General features: G+C 41.5%; 1 protein-coding gene across 2 annotated transcripts; it reads left to right on the forward strand.

Moving 5' to 3' along the window:
• The first annotated feature begins 70 nt into the window (after positions 1-70).
• ids (iduronate 2-sulfatase) lies at positions 71-11,002 on the forward strand. Of its 2 annotated transcripts, XR_011585044.1 has the most exons (14): positions 71-204; positions 802-938; positions 1,017-1,194; positions 1,460-1,548; positions 2,600-2,800; positions 5,396-5,566; positions 5,674-5,800; positions 6,367-6,537; positions 6,919-7,025; positions 7,896-8,012; positions 8,438-8,548; positions 8,731-8,856; positions 8,965-9,571; positions 9,622-11,002. XR_011585044.1 is itself a non-coding variant. In XM_070837456.1 (13 exons), exons 1-13 carry the CDS (start codon positions 135-137, stop codon positions 9,046-9,048), a joined length of 1,689 nt encoding a protein of 562 aa, XP_070693557.1. In that variant the 5' UTR covers positions 71-134; the 3' UTR covers positions 9,049-11,002. The 2 variants fall into 2 exon arrangements, 1 of the variants encoding a protein (XP_070693557.1); XM_070837456.1 differs by having other exon boundaries at positions 8,965-11,002.
• The last annotated feature ends 14,751 nt before the right edge of the window (positions 11,003-25,753 follow it).

Genomic DNA, 25,753 nt, shown 5'->3' on the forward strand with positions numbered 1-25,753 from the left:
AGGAAGTTATTTAATGACGACAGCGACACGCTCGTTTGTTGTGATACCAGACTGAGACGGTGGAGGAGATGCGACATTAACTTCTGAAGTTAACTTTATGTTGTCGTGTTGTTACTCCTCTCCGTTAGGCCATAATGCACATATGTGTCCGAATATGCCTTCTCCTCCTGGGTCTTCACACAAGAGCTGTAGTAGCAAGAAAAGGTAGAGTTTGTACTTCTTGAGTAGCTAGCTAGCAGAACCTGTGGAAGTGTCATTGTTTCTGAAGGCTACACGGGCATTAGAATAAATGGGATGGTTGTCTAATTGTCTCTTTGGCTTGTAGATTTATTTGACGGATCAGTGTAAGGCTCTCAGCTCAGTCTGAATGGGACCTTTCACTAACTAGCCGACATTAGCGGCTAATGAGTGCTTATTATGTTTATCTCGAGGCTGCGACCAGAGTTAGCTGAAGTTGATTCATGTAATTTCCTCTCTGAATGGTGCTTTGTAAGATGTCTTGTGGGCTTATTATGCTGACTTTGATCTGATTTGAAGTGAAATCTGCTACTTTCTGCTCAGCTCTTGAATGTGGTGTTTGTTATCCAGTGTCCCTCTGACTGCAACACTCCCTATTACTGTACTTGTTACTGTACTTTTGTCTTTAACAGCAGCCAGTTTGAGGTTTAGCTTTCTTACTAATGTTACCCTCACCTGCTAGTGATCTTTCTTTAGCAGCAACCTGGAAGCTCAGTCTGAACTTGTTACACCTTTTTAAACAGTGGAAAAACCTGAATTAACTGTGGCTGTCTTCGCTTTCAGAGAAGAGAAACGTCCTCTTCATCATGGCAGATGACTTGCGGACATCACTCGGCTGCTATGGGGACTCTTTGGTAAAATCGCCAAACATCGACCAACTGGCATCCAAAGGCCAAGTTTTTCTCAATGCATACGCACAGGTCAGTCGGTGTCGCACAGATTCATTGTCTGCCGCATAACCTCGTGGAAATCATTCAAGGTGTGTTTTCTTCTCTCAGCAAGCCGTGTGTGCTCCCAGTCGTACGTCCATGTTAACCAGTCGCAGACCGGACACGACCAGGCTCTATGACTTCAAGTCCTACTGGAGGGTCCACTCTGGAAACTACACGACCCTGCCACAGTACTTTAAATCCAGAGGCTACTTCACCATGTCTGTGGGGAAGATATTTCATCCAGGTAAGATTAATGATAAGATCAAAGGCAAGGAATGAAGCGCAGTTTTCAGATATGCTGACACGGCAGCAAATTTAGGAAGTAATTCATAGATCCCTGATGGATGTTTATTTCTAGAACTCCAGTAAGACCCAGATTTAGTCTATGATGAGCCTGTGCTGCGTCTTTGAGAAGAACCCAATCTGCATGAATTTGTTGTTTACATAGAAAAAGTCTTGACATTTTTGTGTCTGTCCAATTGTATCGTAACAGTGTTTTCTTTGTTTAGGTATTGCCTCTAACCACACTGATGACTACCCCTACAGCTGGTCCATCCCTGCCTACCACCCATCCTCGTTTAGATATGAGAAAGAAAAGGTAAGAATAGGAAAGAGAATCTCTTGCACACCTACAGTATTAATTCAGGCGCGTGTGTGACTTTATACATGTTAAAAGGCGAACAGAGCTTGGAGTGATGCCTCACTACTCCTCACAATGGTGACAATCGAATGTCGGGGTACAATACCAGTGTCCTGTCAGTCAGCTTCATGTTAGCTGGAGGGCTTTTCTCAGCTGTCTCCGAGGAGTTTCCATGTATGCTGAGCACGTGTTGGCTGCTGTTCCTTTACCAAGTCACGCCAAACCATTTCAGCGGGTTTAGGTTTTGTGATTATGGAGGCCAGGCCATGTGATGCAATACTCCAGTACTCAAATAGCCCTTACATACTATCATTTGTTTTTTCCAACAGCACAATGATCCCAGACACACCTCCACGCTAAGTGCAGACTAGATGGAATGGCATGTCGCTGCAGAATGCTGTGGTAGATGGGATGGATGGATAATTTGTATTTTTAACCTTTTGGCATTCAAGGATTGTAAAACTGATCAAGACTTAACTTAATGCAAATGTTGGGATATGCAAATGAATGATTTGAATTTGACTAACTGACTTAACAATGCAACTACAGTTATTTTACTTTGAAATCAGTGGTTCAGTCAAACGCTGGCCATAGAGAGAATAGAGAATAGCCATAGAGCGTTTCTAGATGCCCCACAGACGCTGAGAGCAGGAAGCTCGTGGTGCAGGACATTTGTATATACTAACAACAATGTCGATGATAAAAATCTGGCTGAAAATCAGCAAATTGTTAATTTAAGTACACACTTTATCTACTTTGTATCAGGTAGCTTTGTTTTTGCACATTGTGTTGGTGAATGGACCACAAACTGACAATTAACTTGAATGATTCCTCCTGTCATTCAAAAGTAGTCACCAAATCATCCTGTTTTCAGGTCTGAGTAGAAACACGCTCTGCTTGAACTTCCATGTGGCATCAGTTTATTAGACCGGCCCCCTGAAAGGTAGATCTCAGCAGGGACTGGCATAGATGTGATTTCTAATAATTTCGATAAAACTCTTGTTTCCAGATGTGCAAAGGAGAGGATGGTAAACTCCACGCCAACTTACTGTGTGCGGTGAACGTGAAGGAGCAGCCCGGGGGAACCCTCCCTGACCTGGAGAGCACAGACGAGGCAGTGAGACTCCTGAAGAGTCGGGCCAACCACGATGATCCTTTCTTCTTGGCTGTGGGCTTTCACAAACCACACATACCCTTCAGGATACCACAGGTACACAGCTTGACCCTGGTGTGTTCATTTGTCGTGTCTACTGGAGGGGATTGTTTGTGTGTCTGTCTGTGACTGATCTTGAATGAAAACCCAGTCACTGAGTGTTTTATACCGTCATTGACTGACTACTCAGCCCTCTTGACTCGCTAGTAGGGGTCACAAGTCATCAGCAAGTGCTTCAGTTTGAAATCACAGAGCAGAAGTCATTTCTCTTCCTTTACCCAGTCTGTTGCAGGCCACGTTTTAGCCGTTATGGCTCAAAAACTGACATTTCGTTGTGAACTGGAGAATCCGCAGATCAATTCCATACACCAGATATGTCACGATTCCTAATGTTATGCATGATACAACGTGAATAAATCCCAGTGCCGTGTAGATTGTATTTTTTAAAACAACTTTATTGACACATTTACAGTGTACAGTGAGTACACAATTACAACCACAGCAGGAAGACCAAAGGTTACATGTCTTGTTAAGGCTTAGAGTGGTTATAGGTTTGGTTTAGGTTATGGTTGGGTGTAGAGGGGATCTTTTCTATTCAACGTTATTCAACACTTTTTCTTGGGGATATCTGCATCAGCCCTCTACATCGGAGCCACAGGTCTGAACCACTGTGCTCAGTGGTGTCCTCTTTGCAGCGCAAAACAACAAAGCGTCACAATATTGTGACTCTGACAATGTCCGGATAAACTTTAATTGACTGAATGAGCTGTTGATTAGCATCAGTGGTCATGCATATATTGAATGTGTGCTTTGAAGAGTTGAGTGAGCTGCAGACTAAAGCCAGTCTGCTACTAGATTTTTGAGGTGGGTACCAGTGTTGATATTTGAATGACAACGATGCTTTGGCTCATATGCTGGCACACTGTTTCTAAATATTATCTTTGGCACTCTGATACTAAAATGTCTTGTGTCTTATCGGCTGACACATGCACTGAGATATCTGGTAATAATCTAATAACTGCTGACTTGTCAGTCTAAATCTATTGAAAACCTGTGGATTGAACATCCCACTCTAACTCTCACTGGCTGTACTTAACTCTCAGATAATCTTGTGGTGGAATTTGTGTAATGCTGATTCATGAAGATGGACATTTACTCACTGGGGTGCATTACACAATTCACTCAGAAAAGGTACTCACAGGCACAAACATAGCGGGTCATGAGGAGTGGAAAAGTGAGTCATTGTCCTGCTGCAAGAGGCAGTTTTGCTTGCTTGGCAGTGTTGTTGTGGACCAAAACAGAGCCATGATTGTCAGGACACCAAGAACTGAGCAATGAGAAAGAATGGTGGTGTTAACATGGAGGAGGGAGCATGTGGGGACCAGGACAGAAGAGGAAGGACCAAGTGCCATAGTGAACACTGTTGTAAGGCTTTGGTGATTAAGGGAAGGACCATTAAATCCCTGGAGAATCCAGTGCTCCTGAACCAGCAGATAAAATGAGCACTAATGTGTTAAAAAAAATACAATCAAGACAAATAACCTGTTAAAGCTAGAATGAGGGATGCACACTGTATGCCAAGTGATTTTAATGAGGGCCGACTGAGATATATGGGAGAGGCAAGTCAACATGAAGGAGGATGAGAGGGTGATGAAGTGGAAGCCGAATGAGAGCAGAGACGGACGGAACAGAGACGAATGTCAGCGTGCAGAAGAGGTTTCCCACAAAGCAGAAGTTGAAAAGAAGGAAAAGGTCGGCAGTTGATGTGTGTGTGATCTCCGATGTCTTTGGCTTTATTGACTCTCGTCATTCAAAACCTGCATTTTCTGCCTAACTTCCCACACGTTGTTGGTCAGGAAAGAGGGAATTCCTGTATGCTATAAACTGACAGTAACCACCGGGGGAACAGTTTATCTCTATGAAAAAAAGAGCACTATGTTAGTACTGATGTGTCACAGCTTGTTGCTTAGAGTTAGTTAATATCTTAGTCATAAGAATCTTTGCAGTTAATGATGCTTGAGTAATAAGGTGGAGTCATTTTAATGGAAGGTGGTACTAATAAGGTGATGTGACGGTACGCTACTACACTCAAATAAGCTAATGTCGGATCGGTTGTACTATATTATTTTCTGGTTATTACAGACAACGGTTTCTGACGTGTAGTTGCAAATAATACAGAATCCATCCTCCTTAAACGGTGCCAAAGAAAACCTGGGTTTTAGATGCTTGTGTAAAGATGTTGGCCTCTGAGAAAATGCTGGAGGCGACAACAGACAAAGCTTTGTCACCTTTTTGTTGTCAGCAGCACCACAGGTCCCTGCTGTGAAGACCTGGGGCTCCCTCTAGAGGTCAGAGGGCACAACAGAGGAACCTGACCATGTGCTGCTTAAATCAATCCTAAAAGTGGCCAATGGAGAAAAACCAAAACTGAGCTTCTGTGTGATCTCCATTTAGTCTTTGATAAAAGCTTCATTATGGAGTTGTGGGCCAGTTAGAGTTCAGATGAGACTTAAAATAATTACAATATCTGGGCCAAATACAACAAGTTCTATGTTGTCACATTATAAATGGAAATAACAGGTGGATTTGCTTTATGTGTGCCAGGTTTTATTTCCTCCTCTTTTTGAAATGTGTTGCTTGTGTATACAACAGGAGTACCTGAGTCTATATCCCATTGAGCAAATGACTCTGGCCCCTGACCCTGATGTCCCTAAACTCCTTCCACCTGTGGCCTACAACCCCTGGACAGATGTGAGGAAGAGAGACGATGTCCAAAGGCTCAACATGAGCTTCCCCTATGGACCAGTTCCTAAAGACTTCCAGGTATGAACTGACTGCTCTCAACACTTGTAACCACCATGTATGATTTGGTCTCCATGTCACCTCCACCTGAAATACACACCAACAGTGCTCTGCGTCATGTCTTCCAGCTGCGTATCCGTCAGCACTATTACGCTTCAGTGTCTTACATGGACGCTCAGGTCGGGCGGCTCCTCGGTGCTCTGGGTGATCTGGGGCTGTCTGACAGCACTGTGGTGGTGTTCACCTCCGATCACGGTGAGTAGACACCTGCTTCAGACCAGCTGGGAATGGCTCATTATACCAGTGTTTGATTTCTAGGCAAATCACCGACACGACTGTTTCTCTTTCAAACATGTAGTAAAATTAATAACTTGGATGTCGGTACTAAATATTTAGTACAGTATAGTCTTTCACCACCAGATGGCAGTGTTGTAGCAGCATAATGTGCCACTACCTCTTTCCACAGTTTGCCTTTTTTCTTTTTGGCACTACTTTTTTTTTTTTTTTCAAACTTTGTGACTTGGAAACTCAATTTCTTTTAATGTCTCCTTCAGTGGAGGATGCTGGAAGTGGCTCCCTTCCATGAATGTGTGATATATATATATATATATATATTTACACACCGAGTAAAGCTCAATCAAATGCCATCACTTTCAAAGATAAGGTGACTGGGAAGAACATCAGGATTCCCTCAAACCTTCTTTTATCTAAAATGTAATTTGTATGATATAGATTCACAGTTTGATCTCTTTATTTCTCCCATCTGCCTCGGTCTCTCTGATCTGACATCTATCCTAATCTCTTTCTCCCTCTTGCTGCAGGTTGGTCGTTAGGAGAACACGGAGAATGGGCTAAATATTCAAATTTTGATGTGGCAACGCGTGTCCCTCTTATCTTCTACGTTCCTGGCGTCACCACACCCCATCACGGGATGGGAGAGTCCACCTTTCCCTTTATCGACGTCCTCACCCAATCAGAGCTCGGCTTTAAGAGTAAGGCCCCTTCAACTCGCTGTTGATGAACATGGAACGTGGACATCATCATTTAAAAGCACCGCGCATAACAAGTCACAGAAAGGAACTTGAGTTTAATTGAAAATGTTTGGTCCTAATTGCTCATATAAGCCTCGTTAAAACGTGTATAATTATGCCAACTTGACTTATTGAAGTCTTTGATGTACAGGGAGAGCTCCCAAAAGTATTTACACACTTTGATATTTCGCCTCGGACAGTTTTTACTTCAAGTGCAAATGGTGCAATGGTGATGAAATGTATGAGCAGGGCGTCTAGTAAATTTTAGAGGATATCTTGACTATATTGCTCTCAGTGGTTATGTAAAACTTTCTCTAATTGGCTGACTCCTCTCTCCTCCAGATGATAAAGTTATAAGGAACATGGTGGAGCTGGTGGATGTTTTTCCTACCGTCTCCTACCTCGCTGGCCTCAGAGCTCCGAAGCCTTGTCCTGATGTTTCTTTGCAGGTATGACTGAATGAAAATTAATCAATCTATTCAACCAGTAGGATTTTTTTTTTTTTACACTCAAGCAGTGCACTTAAAGCTATACTTAATACTTTATTTTTGTGACAAAGTCTACTCTGAATTTTTCATTTTGCGACACTGGTGGCATGGCTCTTGGGAAGGCAATGAAATACTTTAACAACATGAAATGTAGATCTGAAACCCACGGTGCCCAGGGGAATAATTTGTTTTATGACCCAACACCTGCAAAACAAATTCCCATCAGCCTCAGCTGTACTTTGTGTTTTGTGCTAATTAGCAAATGTTTCCATGCTAACATGCTAAACCAATATGGTGAACTTTTGCAACATTACTCTTGCTAAGCATCAACACGTTAGAATTTGCCATTGTGAGCATATTAGCATGCTGGTGTTAGCATTTAGCTCTAAGCACCGCTGGGCCTGATGCCGCGTTCATGCCATATCGATCCCACTGTAGTTACACATGGTGACCCGAGCGTATTAGATTTATGAGTCGGAGATATCTGGAGCATGTGACAGCTATGATGTCCTCCATTAAGTAAAAAAATATTACACAAGTCCCATCAAATTAGCGGCAACTTGGCTGCAAAGCCACCATAGATGGAAATGAAAATAAAATTAAGTGAAGTAAAATCCAATATTAACGTTTAAAGAATCAGTTCAGCTCAATTAAAAAAGGAGCTTGACAGCATTTATTTGGTTTTTCTTGTTATCAAACTGCTGCAAATGCTGCCTGTGACACAAAGTAATTTAGGTACTGTTTGGTAGATGGTTATCTGGTGTGACTACGTGTCTCATATCAATGGGATTTAATGGACTCTGACATCTGTGTCCTGTACTCTTCGGTCAGGAGGAGCTGTGTACAGAGGGAGACAACCTGGCCTACACCTTCCGACACAGAGAGAGAGGCGAGGACGAGGAAGCCATATCTTTTAGCCAGTATCCTCGACCCGCTGATGCACCACAGGTACCAAAGACGAGAGTTCAGAAAAGCTTTCATGAGCTGCTGTCGGTCAGCTAGCACGCATATTTTTAACTAAATATGCCACGTGGTTACTTTGAAAATTTCAAAATAAGAAAACCAAAGTCAAGTTGAATGTCCGCTTGCTCGACTGCCGTCACGCCGTGGTTCACTGACCCCTCTGCATTGTGTGCCTGCTCGTACTTCACCTGCCAGCTACAAGCGTGAGATCTCTGAATGAACATATCCAGATGAGAGCTGCACCTGCTGCAGGTTAATCTCTGTGCTGAACAGTTTGGCAGCCCGACATCAGCTCTGCGGCTGGCTCGCAAGACGAGCTGGCAGCTGCAGATCTGACGGCACCGCAGACGGGTTTCTGCACTTTTTTTTGAAAAGGAGCTTTTATAGGTATAGCTACATCTTGTCTTTAGGTGAACTCTGACCTCCCTGACCTTAAAGACATCAAGGTCATGGGCTACTCTCTGCGCTCCTGGGACTACAGATACACTCTCTGGCTGGGATTCAACCCAAAAACATTTCAGGTGGGTGTGCCACATACTCATCTGTCTACTTCTGTTACTCTATTCTTTGTGTGGATTAAGGTCGTGTGGGTGGGTGTGTGTGTGTTCCATCCATCTTGTCTGGCACAATATGTTGGAGACGTTTTCCATTGATGGTAACAAATGATATGAGTCTATCATCCCTCTGCCTCTCCTCCATCCAGGTGAATGTATCCGATGTCCACGCCGGAGAGTTGTACATGTTAGCAGGCGACCCTGGTCAGGACAACAACGTCTACAGTGACTCCGACCACAGCGCCATCATGAGGAAGATGACCAGCCTGCCTCATGTAATGTCTGACTTAATTTGAGAAATCGCCCCATTATCCACTCACTCATTCATTTAGTCATTCATTCACTCCTTTGTTTACTTCCTCTCTGGCTTGCGGTCGCTGCAGACGGTGAGTGTGCAGATGAGAATGAGGCTGCAGCTCCTCTACCTCACAGCGGGGATGAAGACGAGTGGAAGGAAGGCGCGATGACGAGAATAAAACCCAGCAGATGGATGGACGACGGAGACGAAGAGCACAAAGGAGGGATGGATGAGAAACTTGAGATATCTTTGAACATGATGCATACTTGATCCAGTATTATCTGGTATGACTGTCTGTCTTTTATGCTCAGTTCTTCAGGCTCATGCGTCTTGTGGAGAACTCTTTGGGAGGCAGACCTGGTTTCAACACACGAGCAAAGTGAATTATAAAGCACTCGTGCTGCGTTTCAGGCGTTTTTTCTCTATAAAGAAGGAAGTAGTTTTGATTTTGACAAAGGGAAACATCCATGTGAAACTTGTGATTGTCACTGATGTCTGTGTGAACTTGATCATTCACATGTGACAAGGAAGTTTCATTCTAATTTGACTTGACTCCAATTTTAGCTGCCAGATTTCTAATAATCTACAGCAGTTAAAAGCAGACGTCAACATTTTGGGAAATTAGCTAATTGGCTTTGGTAGATGAGATCAGCACCAGTGTCATGTCTGTGCTATGAGAAGGCATGAAGCCAGTCTCGCTAGCTAGCTAGCTAGCTAGACTCTTCATTTGCTAGCTAGCTAGCTAGCAGGCTATTAGCTTAGCTTAAAGACTTGAAGCAGCTGGCCCCTTTTTTTAAAGCCAGTGTGTTAATATGTTTTATCTTGTTTGATGTGACCACAAACAGAAATGTAAGAAATGTACATTCCTCCTCTGTACAAACCAGACAATCGAGATAAAACTTGTGAAAGTCAAATGTAGGGATTCTGTATGGTGATTATTTTGTTTTTTTTTATTCAAGAACCAAGCTAGCCCCCTGCTTCCAGGCTTTATGCTAAGCTAAGTGCCAGCTGGCTCATATTGATCTTAAATGAGTGATGCAGAAACACATTGAACTATTCCTTTAACTCCTCCTAATACCAACTGTTCTCAGCCAAACCTTTTTCTAGGGAGCACGAACTCCTGACTGACAAGTCTGATCAGCCAAACGACACCGCTGCCTCCTCCTCCGTGAAAATGATCACGTCACATTTTACAAACCAGAACATGCTGAGAAGTCTTTTCATCTGAAGGAAGGTCGAGCAAACCTGCAGAATTAGCCCTTTTTGATTAACAGCAGCACCAGCTTCTCTATTTGGAACAAGAGTTCTTGAGTGTACTATTGATCATGCCGTCTGCTTCAGGTGTTTTCTCTTCACTTTGAAGTACAGCAGCTAAAAGGGACTCGCACAGTTTCGTACTGTAGTGTTAAACAATATGACATTTCTATTTGCACTTGATGTCACTCGCAGCTATTTGCCTCCCTTCTTGTAAACAGTCAGCGCAGATCAATTTGTGGACCCAAAACGAAGTGAGCGAAAGCCACACATAATAATTCAATGCAAATGAAAGAGTGCAGCTACGTCTTACTGCTGTTCCGATGCATGAACATTTTGTGCTGTGGCAATTTAGAAGAAAGCAATTACAGCTTGAATTTAAAGTCCAACAATGAATCGAGGGGATTTGGTCTGTCAGCTTTTACTGTAGGCTGCCGTGGCGTCATGTCAGCGGGATGGAAATTAATCATGTAATCAGTGAGGTTCTATCGCATGTCAGCATGTTGACGGATTCTTAACACGGAATTTAATTAGCTCAGTTTTCATTTTTTGTATTTCCTCTCCTGTTGACCTCATTGCATTTGTGACTGTTTACTTTGTCCCCTGCGTCCTGTAACATCCTTAACATCTGGAACGGTGGATGCAACCAGTAATACATACTGTACATGCAGATACTGACAACGGGGAAAAAATGAGATTATCCTTGAGTTTGCTTGTGTCAGAGATGCCTCAAGAAGCCGGAGCTCTAGCTGTCTGAAGGGAAAATAAAAAATAAATGCTGCAGAAATAATTCAAATCTCAAGCTTGGCAAGGACGCACTGTTAACATATTTATGTCTGTTTCGATTGGTTTGTGGAAAAAAAAAAAAAGAATAATAAAAAAATAAATAAATCTGCAAAAGTTGACTGTGCTTCTTAAAAACTTATGATCACAACCTCCTGCAGTGTGTTTGTGTCTGTACTCCTGTGTGTCCTGCAGAAACACTGCGCGCACACACACACAAACGCACACACACACACACACACACACCACTCTGTTGTAATGCATTTTGTGCTCACACACACAGCCGATGTGTAAAGCTGCAGAGTAGTGAGGGAGCTCCTCAGGGACCTCTCTAGTCTACTCTGTTTTCTCTCCCTCCTCCCTCTGTCGCCTCTCTCCTCTGGAGCAGAGAATGTCTGCTCTTTGCTCTCTGGCGCTGGAAGAATTTGGACTGAACGGAGTGTTCCTTAATTTGTGCATCATTCCACAGAGTCAGTCTGCCCGGGCAACACAAACGGTTAAACACCTTGTAATTGCATTTTGAAATATAGTATGAATTCAGTCTCATGCCTTTTGACTTTTTACCATTTTCAATTTCCAGGCAATCATGCAGAACCATGTGCTGGACTCTGCTTGAAGTAAAGTCAAAAATTTTTGCAAAGACCAGAGAAGCAGTTGACATTCCTCCCCTGCCAATTTCACCTCTTCTAATCATTTCTTCTCTTTTCACTCCATTTACTTCACTCTTGTCCTTTGAACACCAAACATTCATGTTTGCCTCACAGGCTACAGCTGTTTCTGTATGATCTGTGTGCTATAGTGGACCATATGATACAAAAATGTTTGTAAAACACCAAGATGATTTTATTGGCCAAAACTTAAACCTACCTTGGCCACTGGGAGTCAGTGGAAATGAGCTGTCAACACGAATTATCATCTTTAAAGGTACTCTGTGGAGTTCTTGACCACTATGGGGCCGTATTTCAACGAGTTGGTTTCCGATTAGTTAAATATTTGCACAAAAAAACACCTACAGGGAAGTAAAGGTGCATGTAAACAATATGCTGTTTAAAATGTGGATTAGATAAATCGACTTTGTGGAAGCATTCAAAAAGTTGGCACACACAGTTAATTTTGGTAAGAAATGCTGAATGTTAGCTTTCAAGAAAACTGCACCTCTGAGTGGACATTTTGAACTTGGACATCCAGCAGATAGTTCCTTATTTACACCAGAGGAGCAACACGAGCGTGTATTTGGACTCTTTTTGTTTCTGGCCACCTGATGATTCCAACAGTCGCGTTACTTTTAGCTCTGTTTTCGGTCTCCACAACTCCTGAGGGAAATATGTGGCTCCTCAGCTGCTAAATGCTCCACTATGTTCACCAGCTAGTCGCAAACTTAACAGACTGTCTGCTGTGTGGTGCTTGGCAGGTGGTGTATAGTGGGTTTATCAGAGCCTTTTTCAGCCCGGTGGTCATGGTCATGTTTTGAAATGGAGGTCTGAGTGGGTGCAGCTGTTACTGCTCTCCTCTGCTCTGCCTGTATTCATGTCAGCCCATATTTCTGCCTCGGTGGTTTTATCAGATCAATATTTATCATCACAAGCAGTGATCTCTGACCACGATCAAATTGATCTAATAGCAATTACATTACTGTTTACCTGCTGCTCTTCCCCGGCTGCTACTGCCCTTTCTTTTTGCCACTCTCTCCCACCTGCTCCTTCTCTCCAATCCACTCCATCTTTGTCTCAATCTCATCGTCTATCATTATGTTTCATACACTGGTAATCGCATTACCGCCATGGGCTCATACTCCGGCAGGTCACACCGCCTTTCTGTTAACGTTGCCGACATTCACAATTACATTAGGGAGAGGGAGAGTATGTGTATGTGTGCAAAAACCGCTTAGCTCAGCTGCATCATGACTAGGGTTCGTCTCAAGGGTGTGTGTGTGTTTGCATGTGTGTGAGTGAATCCAGGAATGGTAAACATACTGTAGTGTACTCTGCCTCCCAAGGACTTGAAGAAGAGGTTCCAGAGTCTTTTCCTCAGAGGAGCTGTTTTTCACCAGACGCGCTCTTCACCAGCCAAATTAATTTTGTGGACTCAGCTGTCTCCTTCTTTTGAGGCTGCTAAGCTGCTTACAGTATTTTATCAGGCCAATTTTACATCGTACGGAGAGACATTGTAGGAAAGTTATAGTTGTAGTTATAGTATGCCATAGCCGGTGGCTTCATGTGGAATTTTACAGTCAATACTCTTATACTTTTTTTTTTTTTTTTAATCACGGTAATGGACTGACACACCATCATGATCCGCATTTGAATGTGATGTGACCTGCACCACAACGTCAGGGCTGATATGTGGAGGGTTTTTGTGTGTGTGTGTGTGCTGAAAACCTGCTGTTGTTCAAATTTCCATTCTTGTTAGTAAAGGCGTTTGGTGACCTCCCAGCAAAACTCGGCCAGCCTCAACATGATTCGTGGTCTAATCAGCCTTGAATTGAAAAACGCCTGTGTTAGTGCTCACAGACACTCCATGTGTCTCACTGTGTCTTGGACAGTCTGACAGTGGGGACATAATGGAAATCCACCAGCACGAAAATCAAGATGTCATCACCTTTATTAGTTGGACACTGTGTGCGTTTTTCGTCCTCTGCAGTGAGCCAGCGTGCTCTCTCTGCTCCACTCTCTTCTCTGACCCCACAATGTAGACATCTGTTTCTCCAGAGCACGCGGAGCATCAAGGAAGCAGCCAATTAGAAGTCAGACAAGATGGGGTATGTTGGCTGCCGATGTGAAACCAGTTTAATCAGGAGTCATTCAATTAGAGCTGACGAGCTCTTCCCTCGTTAACGCCTCTGGAGCCGGGAACCACAGAGCTGAACAGAAAGCCAGTTTTAACGAAATCACTTTGCAGCGGTTAGCACTGTAGCCTGGGCCTCTGTGCAAAGTAGGCCAGTTGAACGGATGGCTCTAAACAGCCTGTAGGTGAGAATGTGGGAGTGAATGGTTGTCTATCAGCCCAGTGATCGGTGACCTGTCCAGAGCGTAGCCCACCTCTCACCCACTGTCAGCTGGGATTGGCTCCAGCCCCCCCCACCCCTTCTTCTACCTAATGGATGATGGACTTTCAAACATGTGGCAGAGAATGCGGAGCAATCTATTACATTTGGCACGCTGCACAATGAGACAGAGAATTAATTTTCTGATTGGCTTTCTTTTAATGAAGTTGAATAGCTGTAATCAACTCTTTGGTGGTAGCTGGTGAGGAAAACCTGTGGTTTTGAAAATGAGGTAAAATGCATTTTTAGTGAAATGTCAATTATAGCAATAACAGGCTAGCATTTGGAGAGTGAGATTAAAACACCATCAAAAGAAAAATCATTATTAGAAACACCAGTGAATTGAATACAAAAGTATTGCCTTCATCAGTACTTTGTCAGTGCTCACTATAAAAATGTGTTTTATCTCTAGAACAGACGAGTGTCAGACTGCAAACCTGCAAGGACGCGTTTAGACATTTATTCTTCTTTTATTTAAGGCTTTTGTAACAAGGCTGCAAAATTGTGACATAAAAATGAACTGTTTACACACATTACTACAGCACTCCAAAACGGCACCAAAAAGTCTGACCTGGACTACAGGCCGAACGGTGGATAATAAAAACTACGTGCCAAAATTTTCCTCCTTTTAGGTCAAGACTGCTGTGGTGATCTGAAGAGCTAACAGACTCTGAGGTGAAGGAGAACTAAGCCTGCAACACTGTAGATATGCAGGGCGTCTTCAACACGTTTTTAGATTGGAGTAATTACGCTGGTTTCAATGAATGCTCTCAGCAACAATATCTGTGCAGAGCCTCAAGCTACTGTCATTGTCAGGGACATCATTTGTTGAAATAGGACAGTTTTATATTCTGTATCATTTGTGCAAGCCAGAGAAAACTGTTTAGCATCAGGCTACTTTGTACCATCACAAGAGCAAGTCCTCAGTTTGCTTATTATAACAACATTTTGCTTGTTTTAACAAGATCCTTTTGCATATGTTACATCAAAATATCTTACATGATATAAAGAGCGTTTGTTCTCGATCTTACCACACACATACCACATCGTTCAGGCTCAAATAGGAACTTTAGTAAGTGATCATTCTTTGTTGGCTTTTGTCATATTAACATCACCCAGGGGGCATCTTAGTGCATACCACATATTGGTATCTAAACCTGCAGCCTACACTGGCAAAAAATGAACAGTGGTTTGGATGATGTGATTAAGCCATCTATCTTATTATCCATACTTTCTTTGCGGGGTTTTGTGGAGGTGGGCATGGAGCCCAATGTAGCTCACACTGGGCCAGGGGCAGGATACACCTGGCAGCACACATTCCACATTACAATCATACTTACATTATACTATGATGTAGCAATGCTCAAAGGATAACATTGTCTTGTTATAATGAGAATCTGAGCAAAATTCTTTTTCCCCACCATAATATTTGCTATTTGCTTGCATTTGATATATTCTGAGTTGCCAGAGAGAAAAAAGGTAGCAGAGAAGTTCTGAGCAAAACTCTCATATATTCATTTCAAGATGTCCTCAGAGCTGAAGCCATGTGCCTTATATTTATTGAACGCTAAGAGTAACTCTGAAGACACTGGGGTGTTAGAGAGTAGGAATAGTCAAGATCACCGCAGCCTCAGGTTGAACTTTGAGGGAGCTCTGCCAAAGACAGGAGATCTGTAGGAGACAGCAAATCCCCAGAAGTTCAGAGAGGTTTGTGATATGTGCAAAGTACCTGAATGTGTAAATAGAGGAAAGGATACTCAAAACCTCCCAAAGCCAGAGAAGAGATAAGGTTGGGTTTGTAGTGAGATTCAAGCCCTCGGTTTACTTTGAATTTGCACTTCATACTCAGTAAATCTATATGCATTGTACTCGTCTTGAATCAGTCTGTTACTTTTAAGTGTGGTAAAGCGTTTTGGAAGACCTGAACGCATCTTGGCCCAACTTAAGGTTTACACCGACTCAAATGCCCTTAATGGTGAGAAGAAGCTGAGACCAGAAGAAAGCTTTGTGGCGGCAAACATGAAGCACCTGATTACAGGAAACTCTGCAGGCAATGTGGGTGGATCCTGGGCAACCTGGGTTCTATCAAAGATCTATATCCGATTGACAAGAGCTGTGACACTGTTTACAGAAAAAAAAGTTCGTAAACTTTTCAAGTAAAGGTGTATTTGTCAGTCTTTACAGCTTGAGCACTTGGAGTGGAAGTTAGTATGCACACAGGCTATTCTCAGTGGACTTAACTCTTTTCAGTGCAGTACAGTGCATGTGTCACACGGACGTGGAAGGCCACCAATGAGAGGAGGTCCAGGGCCAACAGGAGCTGGAAGAGCTAGACCACAATCTGCCCCCGATGAAGAACCATCGTACGGGCAACGTGTGATTGCGTTGGGGCGCGGCTGTGGCTCAGAGGTAGAATGGGTCGTCACTGAACCCCAACTTGCTCCTGAAGCAGCTTCAGTGTGTGAATGTGTGTGAAAAAATAATCTCCTCCAATTTAGATTCCTCCTGTATGAATGATGTGTGAATGGGTGGATGGAAATGACTCGAAAGGCGCTTTACAAATACAGAACATTTACCATTTACATGTGCAGAGAATCATCTCTGGGCATCCTAATAATGAACCTACTATGGCAGTAACCATAGAAGACAGGCAGCATGACTCTGTGTATGATGAGGACAGACCACGACCCCAGAGAGGGTTACAGGATCACGATGATTCTGACTAAAAGGACTGTGCACACTGACGGCTAGTAAACTCTTTGCACAGTGTGTCCTCTACTGTATGCAAAGTATATGAGTCAGATATGGAACACAGACGCTTGGCTGTGTTCCATTATATTCATCTCAGTACCTTTGTTGAATGCTCGCTGCTGTCACCTGTCATCAGACCATAATAATAGCATATTCTGCATTAGCTGCATCCACAGAATACTCATTTGATGAACACAATCAGCATCTAATCCTCTAAAATTATAATAAGTCAGCATTTAATTGACAAAATGAATAATGGCCATGAGCCTAATCTTTTTTTTTTTTAAAGCTAATAGCAACTATAAAAATATCTCAGGAGGTGGGAACAGTCAAGGTTGCCATCACACAACGGTGGGAAAATACCCTGGTGTGTAAGTAGAGGAGGGAACACTGCAGTCCAGGTGAAAGATAAGGATGGGAGTACAGTCATGTGTCCTTCAGTGCACTTTTAAACCCTCGCTCTGCTTTGTATTTGCACTCAGTAAATCTTGACGTATTGAACTCTTCCTGATTCAGTGTGTTGTTTTAATTTTAAGTGAGGTAAAGTGTTTTGGATGAGCTGAAGACATTTTGGCCCAGATGAAGTTGTTTTTTTTTCCACAACAGCAGTGTGCAGGAGGTTCCAATGTTCCTGCTGCATTAGCTGTGTTTAGATCCAGCTGTCTAAACACACTTTGGAAGCGTCACGAAGAATAAATCCTGTGCGTTTCAGCCGAGCTGTTGAGTGCACGTGGAAACACAATTATTGACCACTTATAGCACTTTAAATAGTAGACAGTGGTGATGTGTTAAATTCATCTTCATCTTTAGTAAGCCGTGATTTCGACCTCTGTGTGAGAATCCACCCAGGTCAGACTTCCCACTGGGGATAATTGACACTTATTCCTGCAGTACATGTGTTTCCATACAGTTTGGTCTCTGTGGATGTGCACATGTGTGTTTTGTTTGTGTGTGATGCTAAACCATATCTCTGAGAGCTTATTTGACTGCATGGTTACCTATGGCAATTAAACCTATAAATCTAAGCTGTCAGTGTGTTAGCTCTACACCAAGGACACACACACACACACACACACACACCTAATATGTCTCAGGGTCTGCGAATAGGCTTTCCACCTCCTTACTCATTTAAGGAACTACTTAATTAGGTGGGATTTATGTCTCCCAGAAAATGCACTCTTTAATTTTAACACAAGACTCTTGTCTTTCCTCCGTCTTTATTCTTCTCATTTCTCTGACACACTCTGAAGTCCAGCTCTGTTCCACCGCCTCTCTTACTTTCCTAAGACGCACGGCCTTCCTCTCTCCTCTTGAATTCTAATGTGCGGCTATATTCAATGAATTAATCATGCATGGTGAAGTAGGCTAATAGTTGTTATGATGTAGAAATAAGAGTCCATTAGCACTAATAAGAAGACTAGCTTAGTTCTGATAATGTAATACATCAAGGTCACTCTAAAGCTACGGTCTTATTTATGAAAGAATCTTTTTGAGAGCAAAATCGATGAGATTTTAATTAATTAAGAAAACTATCTTAGTGTAAGAGTGCATATTATAGAGTTTTTATATTATGATTTTAATACATTGGAAACTTTCTTTTAGCTTTCTCAGGTTACCTTTACTGAATAAGAAACCTCATAATGCGATCTGAAAGAGTGAATTTGAAAACACGACGGGCTCACTGTGAGTGCAAATATTTATAAAAGCCACATCCAGCCCTGCAAAAACATGACGTTTTAAAAAGGCACAAATGAGACGATGAGAACAGCCTGACCACTGCGTCAAACAGATTTAATCCATATTTTAGAGACATTAAATATTTAAAAACAATGGAACTGCATCACAACTTCTGATCATCACATAGAACAACTTCATTATAAAAAGAACCATATAAAAGGCCAAAAGATAGCACTGATAGAAACAGAAGAAGAGCTAAAGTTGTGCAACACATTTAAAAATACAATGCAATCCATGTTGGACAGATGCGTTCTCGGGTGTTATTTTGTAGACGTCTTGAACAATGTTGCGTTTAGCCAGCGATGTACGTCAGAACCACAGACAGATTTATCAGGCCGAATCAGCTGCCCGTCTCAAAACCGCCAATGTCTGGCTTGAAATTTGCTAATTTCACCATACAGGGATGTCCAACACTTTAAAGGTGCAATGCAGCATTTTAACATCAATTACTGACACATGAATTTTGATTCCATCGCATAGTTGCAATAACCAAAGTCGTGACCAATAATGCTGTCTACAAAGCTATAGGAAGGGCATCAACAAGGTTTATGATTAAGGACGTCTTTGTTTTGAGAAAATCAGGCCCCAACAACCGTGTAAGATCCGCTACATTTTGCACCTTTAAAGACCAAGTTTGGAGTTGTGGAGTTAACTGGCCTGGGCCTATTCTTCATCACCACTGGGGGCAGAATGACTGAAAACACAAAAGTACTCAGAGTCAAGACAGTTTTTTAACGTCCTGTTTAATGGCTTGTTATCACCTGGGCTGTTCTGAATCCACGCATGGTTTAACACTGCTGAGTCCCTGGAGAGATACAATAATGGCCATTACAAAATAACTGCACAGTGAGGCAGTGAAACCATCAAAGCAACCTTGGCAGAGGTTAACGTGGTTTCAAAGGAAATATTACTGGTTGACTGGTTAAAATTATACTGCTGTTTTTTTGAAGTAAAATCGATCTGGAACGGGCTGTCTAATTGTTAGTTTACAAATAAACTTTGATTAACCTACTGATAAGTTTTCAATTGGATGATTTCTACATTACCATAATTACCCTGATAAAATAGCTTTGTTTCAACTACAACACAAAGTGCCTATGAAAGGAAATGCATGACTTTTTGGGAAACGCACTCATTGGCTTTCTTTCCAAGAGTAAGATGTGAAGTTTGCTTTCGCCTTGAGGAAATTAGCCTAGCTTAGCATAACGTCTGTCAGCAGGGGGAGAGAATAAATAGGGTTCTGTCAAAAGTCCAAAATCCAACCACCAGAATCCCCGAGCTGTGGGGATTCTGGTTCATTAACACGTTGCCTCTCGTTTATTTCTTTCATCCACAAACAGAAATGTTAAAATGACAAATTGTGGTTTTAGTTAGCTGCTGGAGCTATCCCTCTGTCTTTTTTAGTGTCTGGATGAAACAAATGAAGTACAACATGTAAAAAGTGAGCTTTACAGGTGCAATGCAGATTTTTGAACTTCACTAAGAGGCATTTCCCCCTGCTTCCAGTCCTTATGCTAAGGTAGGCTAATGGCCTCCCTGTTCTAAGTGCTATTAGTTCTCTTATCTAACTCTCGGGAAGATATTGCATAAACATATTTCCCAAAATGTCGAACTATTCATATAAGTGTATTTTACTGTGCAGTGAATAAAAACAGATATACAGTAAATTGGTAAATTGGTTAAGCAGACATTAGAAAAACATGATGGCTCATGTTATTTTCTAAAGCTGACGTGTGCAGTATTAAGAGCGTATTAATGTCTCCCTCAAGTGACCTCAACAAATGATTATTTATTGGATAAATAGAGATTAATCTCTTTCAAATATATGTTTCTAAAACTGTTGCATGACTCTGACAATACAACTGAGAACAATCAAATGGAAAAATAAACAAACAGAAGAGCAGCTCTCTGATAGATTACAAGAATTTGAGAGGAAAAAACCCTTTATTTTCCTTATAAATACTGCTAGTTCACTTACTGTATGAGGCAGTTTTGGCAATTTCCTAAGCAATCAAAGTGTATCTGTGATTTTCTGAGATGCAAACAAATATTAGAGACTCTCATCACTACTGCAGAGATTATCAATGTATTATCGGCTTGCAACCATCTGTTGTCAAAAAATAAATCAATCTGTTTAGCTCTCTATTGTAGTCACAACAGCAGCGACGTTGTTTTGTCACTGCTGCTTTTCATGAAGTTGACAACTGTGATAATGTAACAGGAGCTAATGAGATATTTAATAAGATGTCACAGAATAAAAGGCCATGCTGAGGCAGTCTGTCTCCGAAATGTTTCAGAATATACTGACATATTGACATTGCATATAGTCAAATGAACTGTTGCATGAATTCAACATTTACCATAACCATCATGTGACATGTAGCATAATGGGATGAAACTGATGTTTCCCATGATGTCACCAGTGCAATGGTTTTGACATTTTACAGCATATTATTGTATAAGTATATTGTACCGCTGCATATAATCAAAATAAGGACCATTGTGTGAAATCAACAATAACCATATAGTAACATCACTGTTTCACCATAAAAACAAAACAACATCGAACATCATTGAATTGGACTGAGCAACACTGTGGATCAACTATTGACTTGTAACGACTGAGGTCTGACAGAAACAGTTTGTGGGTTTTGTTTGTTGGCTGTTGCAGACGTTCATTGGCTCAATGGGACAATCCTAATTTGGTTTCATGACCTCAAATATTAAAAAAAAAAGGCATTTTCATTAAACAACAGGGAGTAAAGTTTAGACTGTTATCCAAAATGTTCACTAGTAAACATTTTCAGGCTTTCAGATGAAGAACCACGAGTCCATTTTAAAGGAATAGTTTGACATTTGGGAAATACATGTGTTCGCTTTCTCGCAGTTACTCTCATGTCTGTGTGCCAATCGTGAAGCTAAAGTCAGCAACCAGTTAGCTTAGCTTAGCACGAAGACTGACAGTGGGGAAATTGCTAGCTTGTTGGAAGGTTACAAAGACTTCCTGTCAGAAATTCATAGGCCCACTGACACGTTACGCTGAAATTTGCTAATTGTTTATGTGTCGGACCTTCTCGTACCGGTTGTTACTGTGTACTATGAAGTAAGAGAGGGTCCTACACATAACCGTCAGTTAAACTGCAACACATTGCTTTTCTGCTTTGGCTTTTCTATGTTTTCAACAAACACAAGTGGGTAAAAAAAGACTAAAACATAACTTAAACATCATATTGCTGATTACTCTTAGTAAGAGTAATACATAACCTGCTCTGCCTGCAACCATATTCAAAAAAAGTTTCACAATGTAGACATGTTACATAATGTACAAAAACTGAAATTCTAATTGATCCAATTAAAAACAAACTAGATAAAATGTGCTAATTAGTCAGTTTAGAGTTGCTGGTGCAGATTTAGTTAACTTTGGACAAAAGCATGCTGGCTGTTTCCCTCTGTTTGCAGTCTTTATGCTAAGCTAAGCTAACATCCTGGTTGCTTCATATTTATTGTACAAAAATTAGAATGGTATCAGGTTTTTGTCTAACTTTCTACCACAGGGCGAATCATATTTCCTAAAATGTTGAACTTTTCCTGTTAAGTGGCTTAACGTTCTTGAATGTTATTACCTCCATTAGACTGGTAACTTTAGTGTTGTGCATTAAAAGCGGCTCTGTGTTTTCAGGTGATGTAGAACATTCACACTGTAAATGACTATCTGACAAGAAATACACTGACTGTTTTTTTTTTCTTTTTCAAAATGGACACAAGTAGTTCTTGGTCTGAAGCTATCATTATTGCATGCGATGGTTTAATTTTTCAGGCATTTCAGACAAACCCATACTTGCTCAAATGATCAAGAAAAGAAAACAGCAACTGATGCAAATTTGACACGTCAAATCACACATTTTTCTTAAAGCCAAACCCTGGTGTCGTCATAAACGCCAGTAAAAAGCTTGTGGAAACATTTGATTTTACGAAAAACAATCTCATATTTATACCAATATGGTATGGAAAATCATTTAGATTAATTCTTTGTTCTTAAATAAATAGAGCAATTCCCACTGGACACAAATAGAGGCACTTGAGTTTCTTTTTTTTGTCAAAGTGAAAATTACTTTTCACATCCACATTGTCTTCCATACACATTCAGCGATGGTCAAATGATCCAAAACTTAAAAACTCATGCTTGATGTGCTGGATTTACAGAGACCGTGGAAAACAATCCAGATTTTAAGTCTTTACAGCACATGTGAAAACAGTTTGACTTGAGGAGGAACCACAGGATCACAACAGTCTCCTTTTGTTTTTATGTGCCACAAAGGGTAAAAATCAGATTATGTTTGGTGCTGTGTAAATGCAGCCATAGCCTGTGCAAGGACACAAACATACACACACACACACACACACACACACACACACACGCACACACGCACGCACGCACACACACACGCACACACACACACACTCATATATAGATACCCTATTTTCTTGTTTCACTTCCTCATTCATTCACATTGAATCATTCACAAGACACTAAAAAACAAAAAACAAACACTGTTGTCAGGAGTCACAGTCTGTACATTATGGTACACAAACATCATTATTGTCCAGTCAGGTAATGATTCAAATAGACTTGACAATCAGCTGTACACTTACACACACCAACAACACAACACGACAAATGTAGGGAAACAACTTCAAGACATGGTTTGATCTCATTAAGCGCTGTACAAAGTCGCTGCTGCTGCACAGATCAGGGCAGAAAAGCCGATGTGAGATTTTCACCCTGTTTACTTGATCTGCACGTGGGTGGGCGCTTAATTAGAGCCATCATACCGAATCTTGTAGTTTTTCCCCCTCTAAGTGTTTGACACTTCAGTGGGTGGGTTACTATGGGAAATAGAACTGAGTGGAATTTCACATAAACCCATAACCAGTAAGAGAAGAACCAGACAAATGCTTTTTCTGATAGAAGAAAGCCCTCATCTGCAGGACCAGTGCACTGCATGTTTGTTCCGCTGGGCAGTTAACTCCCCAGATTGCAACTGGACCAGGCCCTGTAATCCTAAAATCTAGCTAGAAACATTTTTGATTGTACTGAGAGACTCCACATCTGAGATCTTACAGCTTATAGTTAAACAAGCCACTGATCCAGGACACACGAGAGCTGCTGGACAAAACAGAGCCTATCCTGATAATGTTAGAGGCCACTTTGGTAAGTGATAGAGTAGCATGTCAAACCTCGAAAGCTTCTTTCTGGCAAATTCAGTATCTTGTTTATTTATTCTTTGATGAGATTCTTAATTTCAATTCTCATTTTAAGACATTTTTTGTTTAGACATCAAAATCCTTGCAGACTGCTTGTGTTTAGACAGCATTTAAAATCTTTGTCTTCTTTTCTAAATGAAAACTGAAAAGGGGTTTGTAAAAAGAAAAAAAACATGTATGTTTCTTCATATATTGTTTTGGTATTTGGCATCAAAACTCAGAAATCACATCGTCATAGTATAGAAAGCTTTCAAACAGTAATTTGAGGTAGGTGTGGGCATTTGAATAAACTTAGATAATCAGATTTCTTGTGGTTAACCAGAAGATTAACCAGAATTAAGAAGCAAATTTAAAGTCACAAGCCTTAAAGGTCCCATATCACATAAAATGCATGTTTTAATGTCTTTTCAACACAAACATGTGTCTCCAGTGTGCCTAACAACTGCCAAACTTTGAGAAAAGAACGTTGTTACACACCTGGGGACTCACGGGACCTGACCACACAGCCAGCTCAGCAGCACTGGAAAGTGACTACGCCCGTAACAAACATCCTCTCTATTTTTCTCCTGCTCCATTTTTCAGTAAATGTGTTTGAAAACGCACTGGTTAGATTTTGCTTCTCTTATGATGTCCTACGGGGATCTGTTGAACATGTGACCTCCTCCAGCCCTTCAGCAGGCTGACTGTCCTCAGTCCACCACACTGCCCACTATTGTTTTTCCTCACTAACACCAGCTCCTGGCAACACAGAGACGTTGAAGGCAGGAGCAAAAGCTCACAGATCGTTTTGTTGTTCTAAAACAGAGCGTTCAGGCAGAGGCTGAAAACAGCTGCTGCAGCCGTGTCTGATATGAGGGAAAAAAAGTGTGACCATTAAACCATGTAAACGTGTTCTAATAGGAGCTCCAAATGCAAGTATGAACTTCAGAAAGGGCATGATGAAGTTTTCACTATTGGTGGTATGAATGTTTTACTAATAGTCTTAGAGTTTGGTTTGAAATTACATGTTTGTTGATCACTGGGACAGTTTAGAGGTCTGAGCAGCTACACTATCTGAAGTACAACATAAGATCCTGTGCATGCGAAGACCAGCACAGGAATGGCGGACTCCGCCACTAACATACATTTATAATGGCTATAGCAGAATGAATGCAAGCCATAAATAGTATCAAAAATTGAGGTCTGTCAAAATTCTTAAGGATTATAACGTTATAAGGTGAATCACAAAGTGTGACTTTATTAGCACATATTCTTCAGAGGCCATTTTGTATCTCAGTGCCTAATTACTGTATGCTGTTAAATTACTGACAGAATTGACAACACAAGCAGGATCTGACTGAAATAGAAGCAGAGGACTAACTTCAGCCCTCATTAATTCAGCTCTAGAGGTTGTAGCTGAGCCTCTTTCCTTTACCAGCGTGGTCCTTATCTAATGGATTGGACCGGTACTCCACTTGGATCAATATCAGCCTGAGGCTTTAATTCTAGTCCCAATCACAGACACATTTCTAGGCCACTGCTGGAGCAGATGAGCCTCTGTTGAGCACCTTCCCTTCCTTTAGCCTCCTTTATCACATGAGCCTCTCACGTATCTTTTTGAAAATTATCCTGTCTTAGTAAAAATACTTTTTACCCTTCCTCTCTGGCTCTTATTTCTATTCAGGGACATGGGGGGTTTGTAACATCTATTGTCCCTTTAGGAATTTAAGCTACGTTCACAGATATACTGTTGGAGCGGCTCCAAAAAGCAGCGTCAGCCAAATTTTCTAATATGCTAATTTGTAGTCTGTGATTCACATTTGAAATTCCCAAACTTAGTTACTGTTCACGCCTAAATGCAGGTGAATGTCAGCCCAATTAATCCACCCAGTCTATGCTGTTACATTACCGTGGGTACTGCCAGGTCATTTGAAGGATCCCAGTGGGAACTGAAGCATTGTCCTGAGTCTCGTCTCACTTGTTATCCCAGTTCTAGCTCCCAGGCCCATTTCTTTCTTTCTGTTTTTTCTTTTTTAAATAAATTTTGGCCGTGGTCCAGTCC

Source organism: Pempheris klunzingeri, chromosome 9 (genome assembly GCF_042242105.1).
Source record: "Pempheris klunzingeri isolate RE-2024b chromosome 9, fPemKlu1.hap1, whole genome shotgun sequence".
In the NCBI taxonomy this organism is placed as follows: domain Eukaryota; kingdom Metazoa; phylum Chordata; class Actinopteri; order Acropomatiformes; family Pempheridae; genus Pempheris; species Pempheris klunzingeri.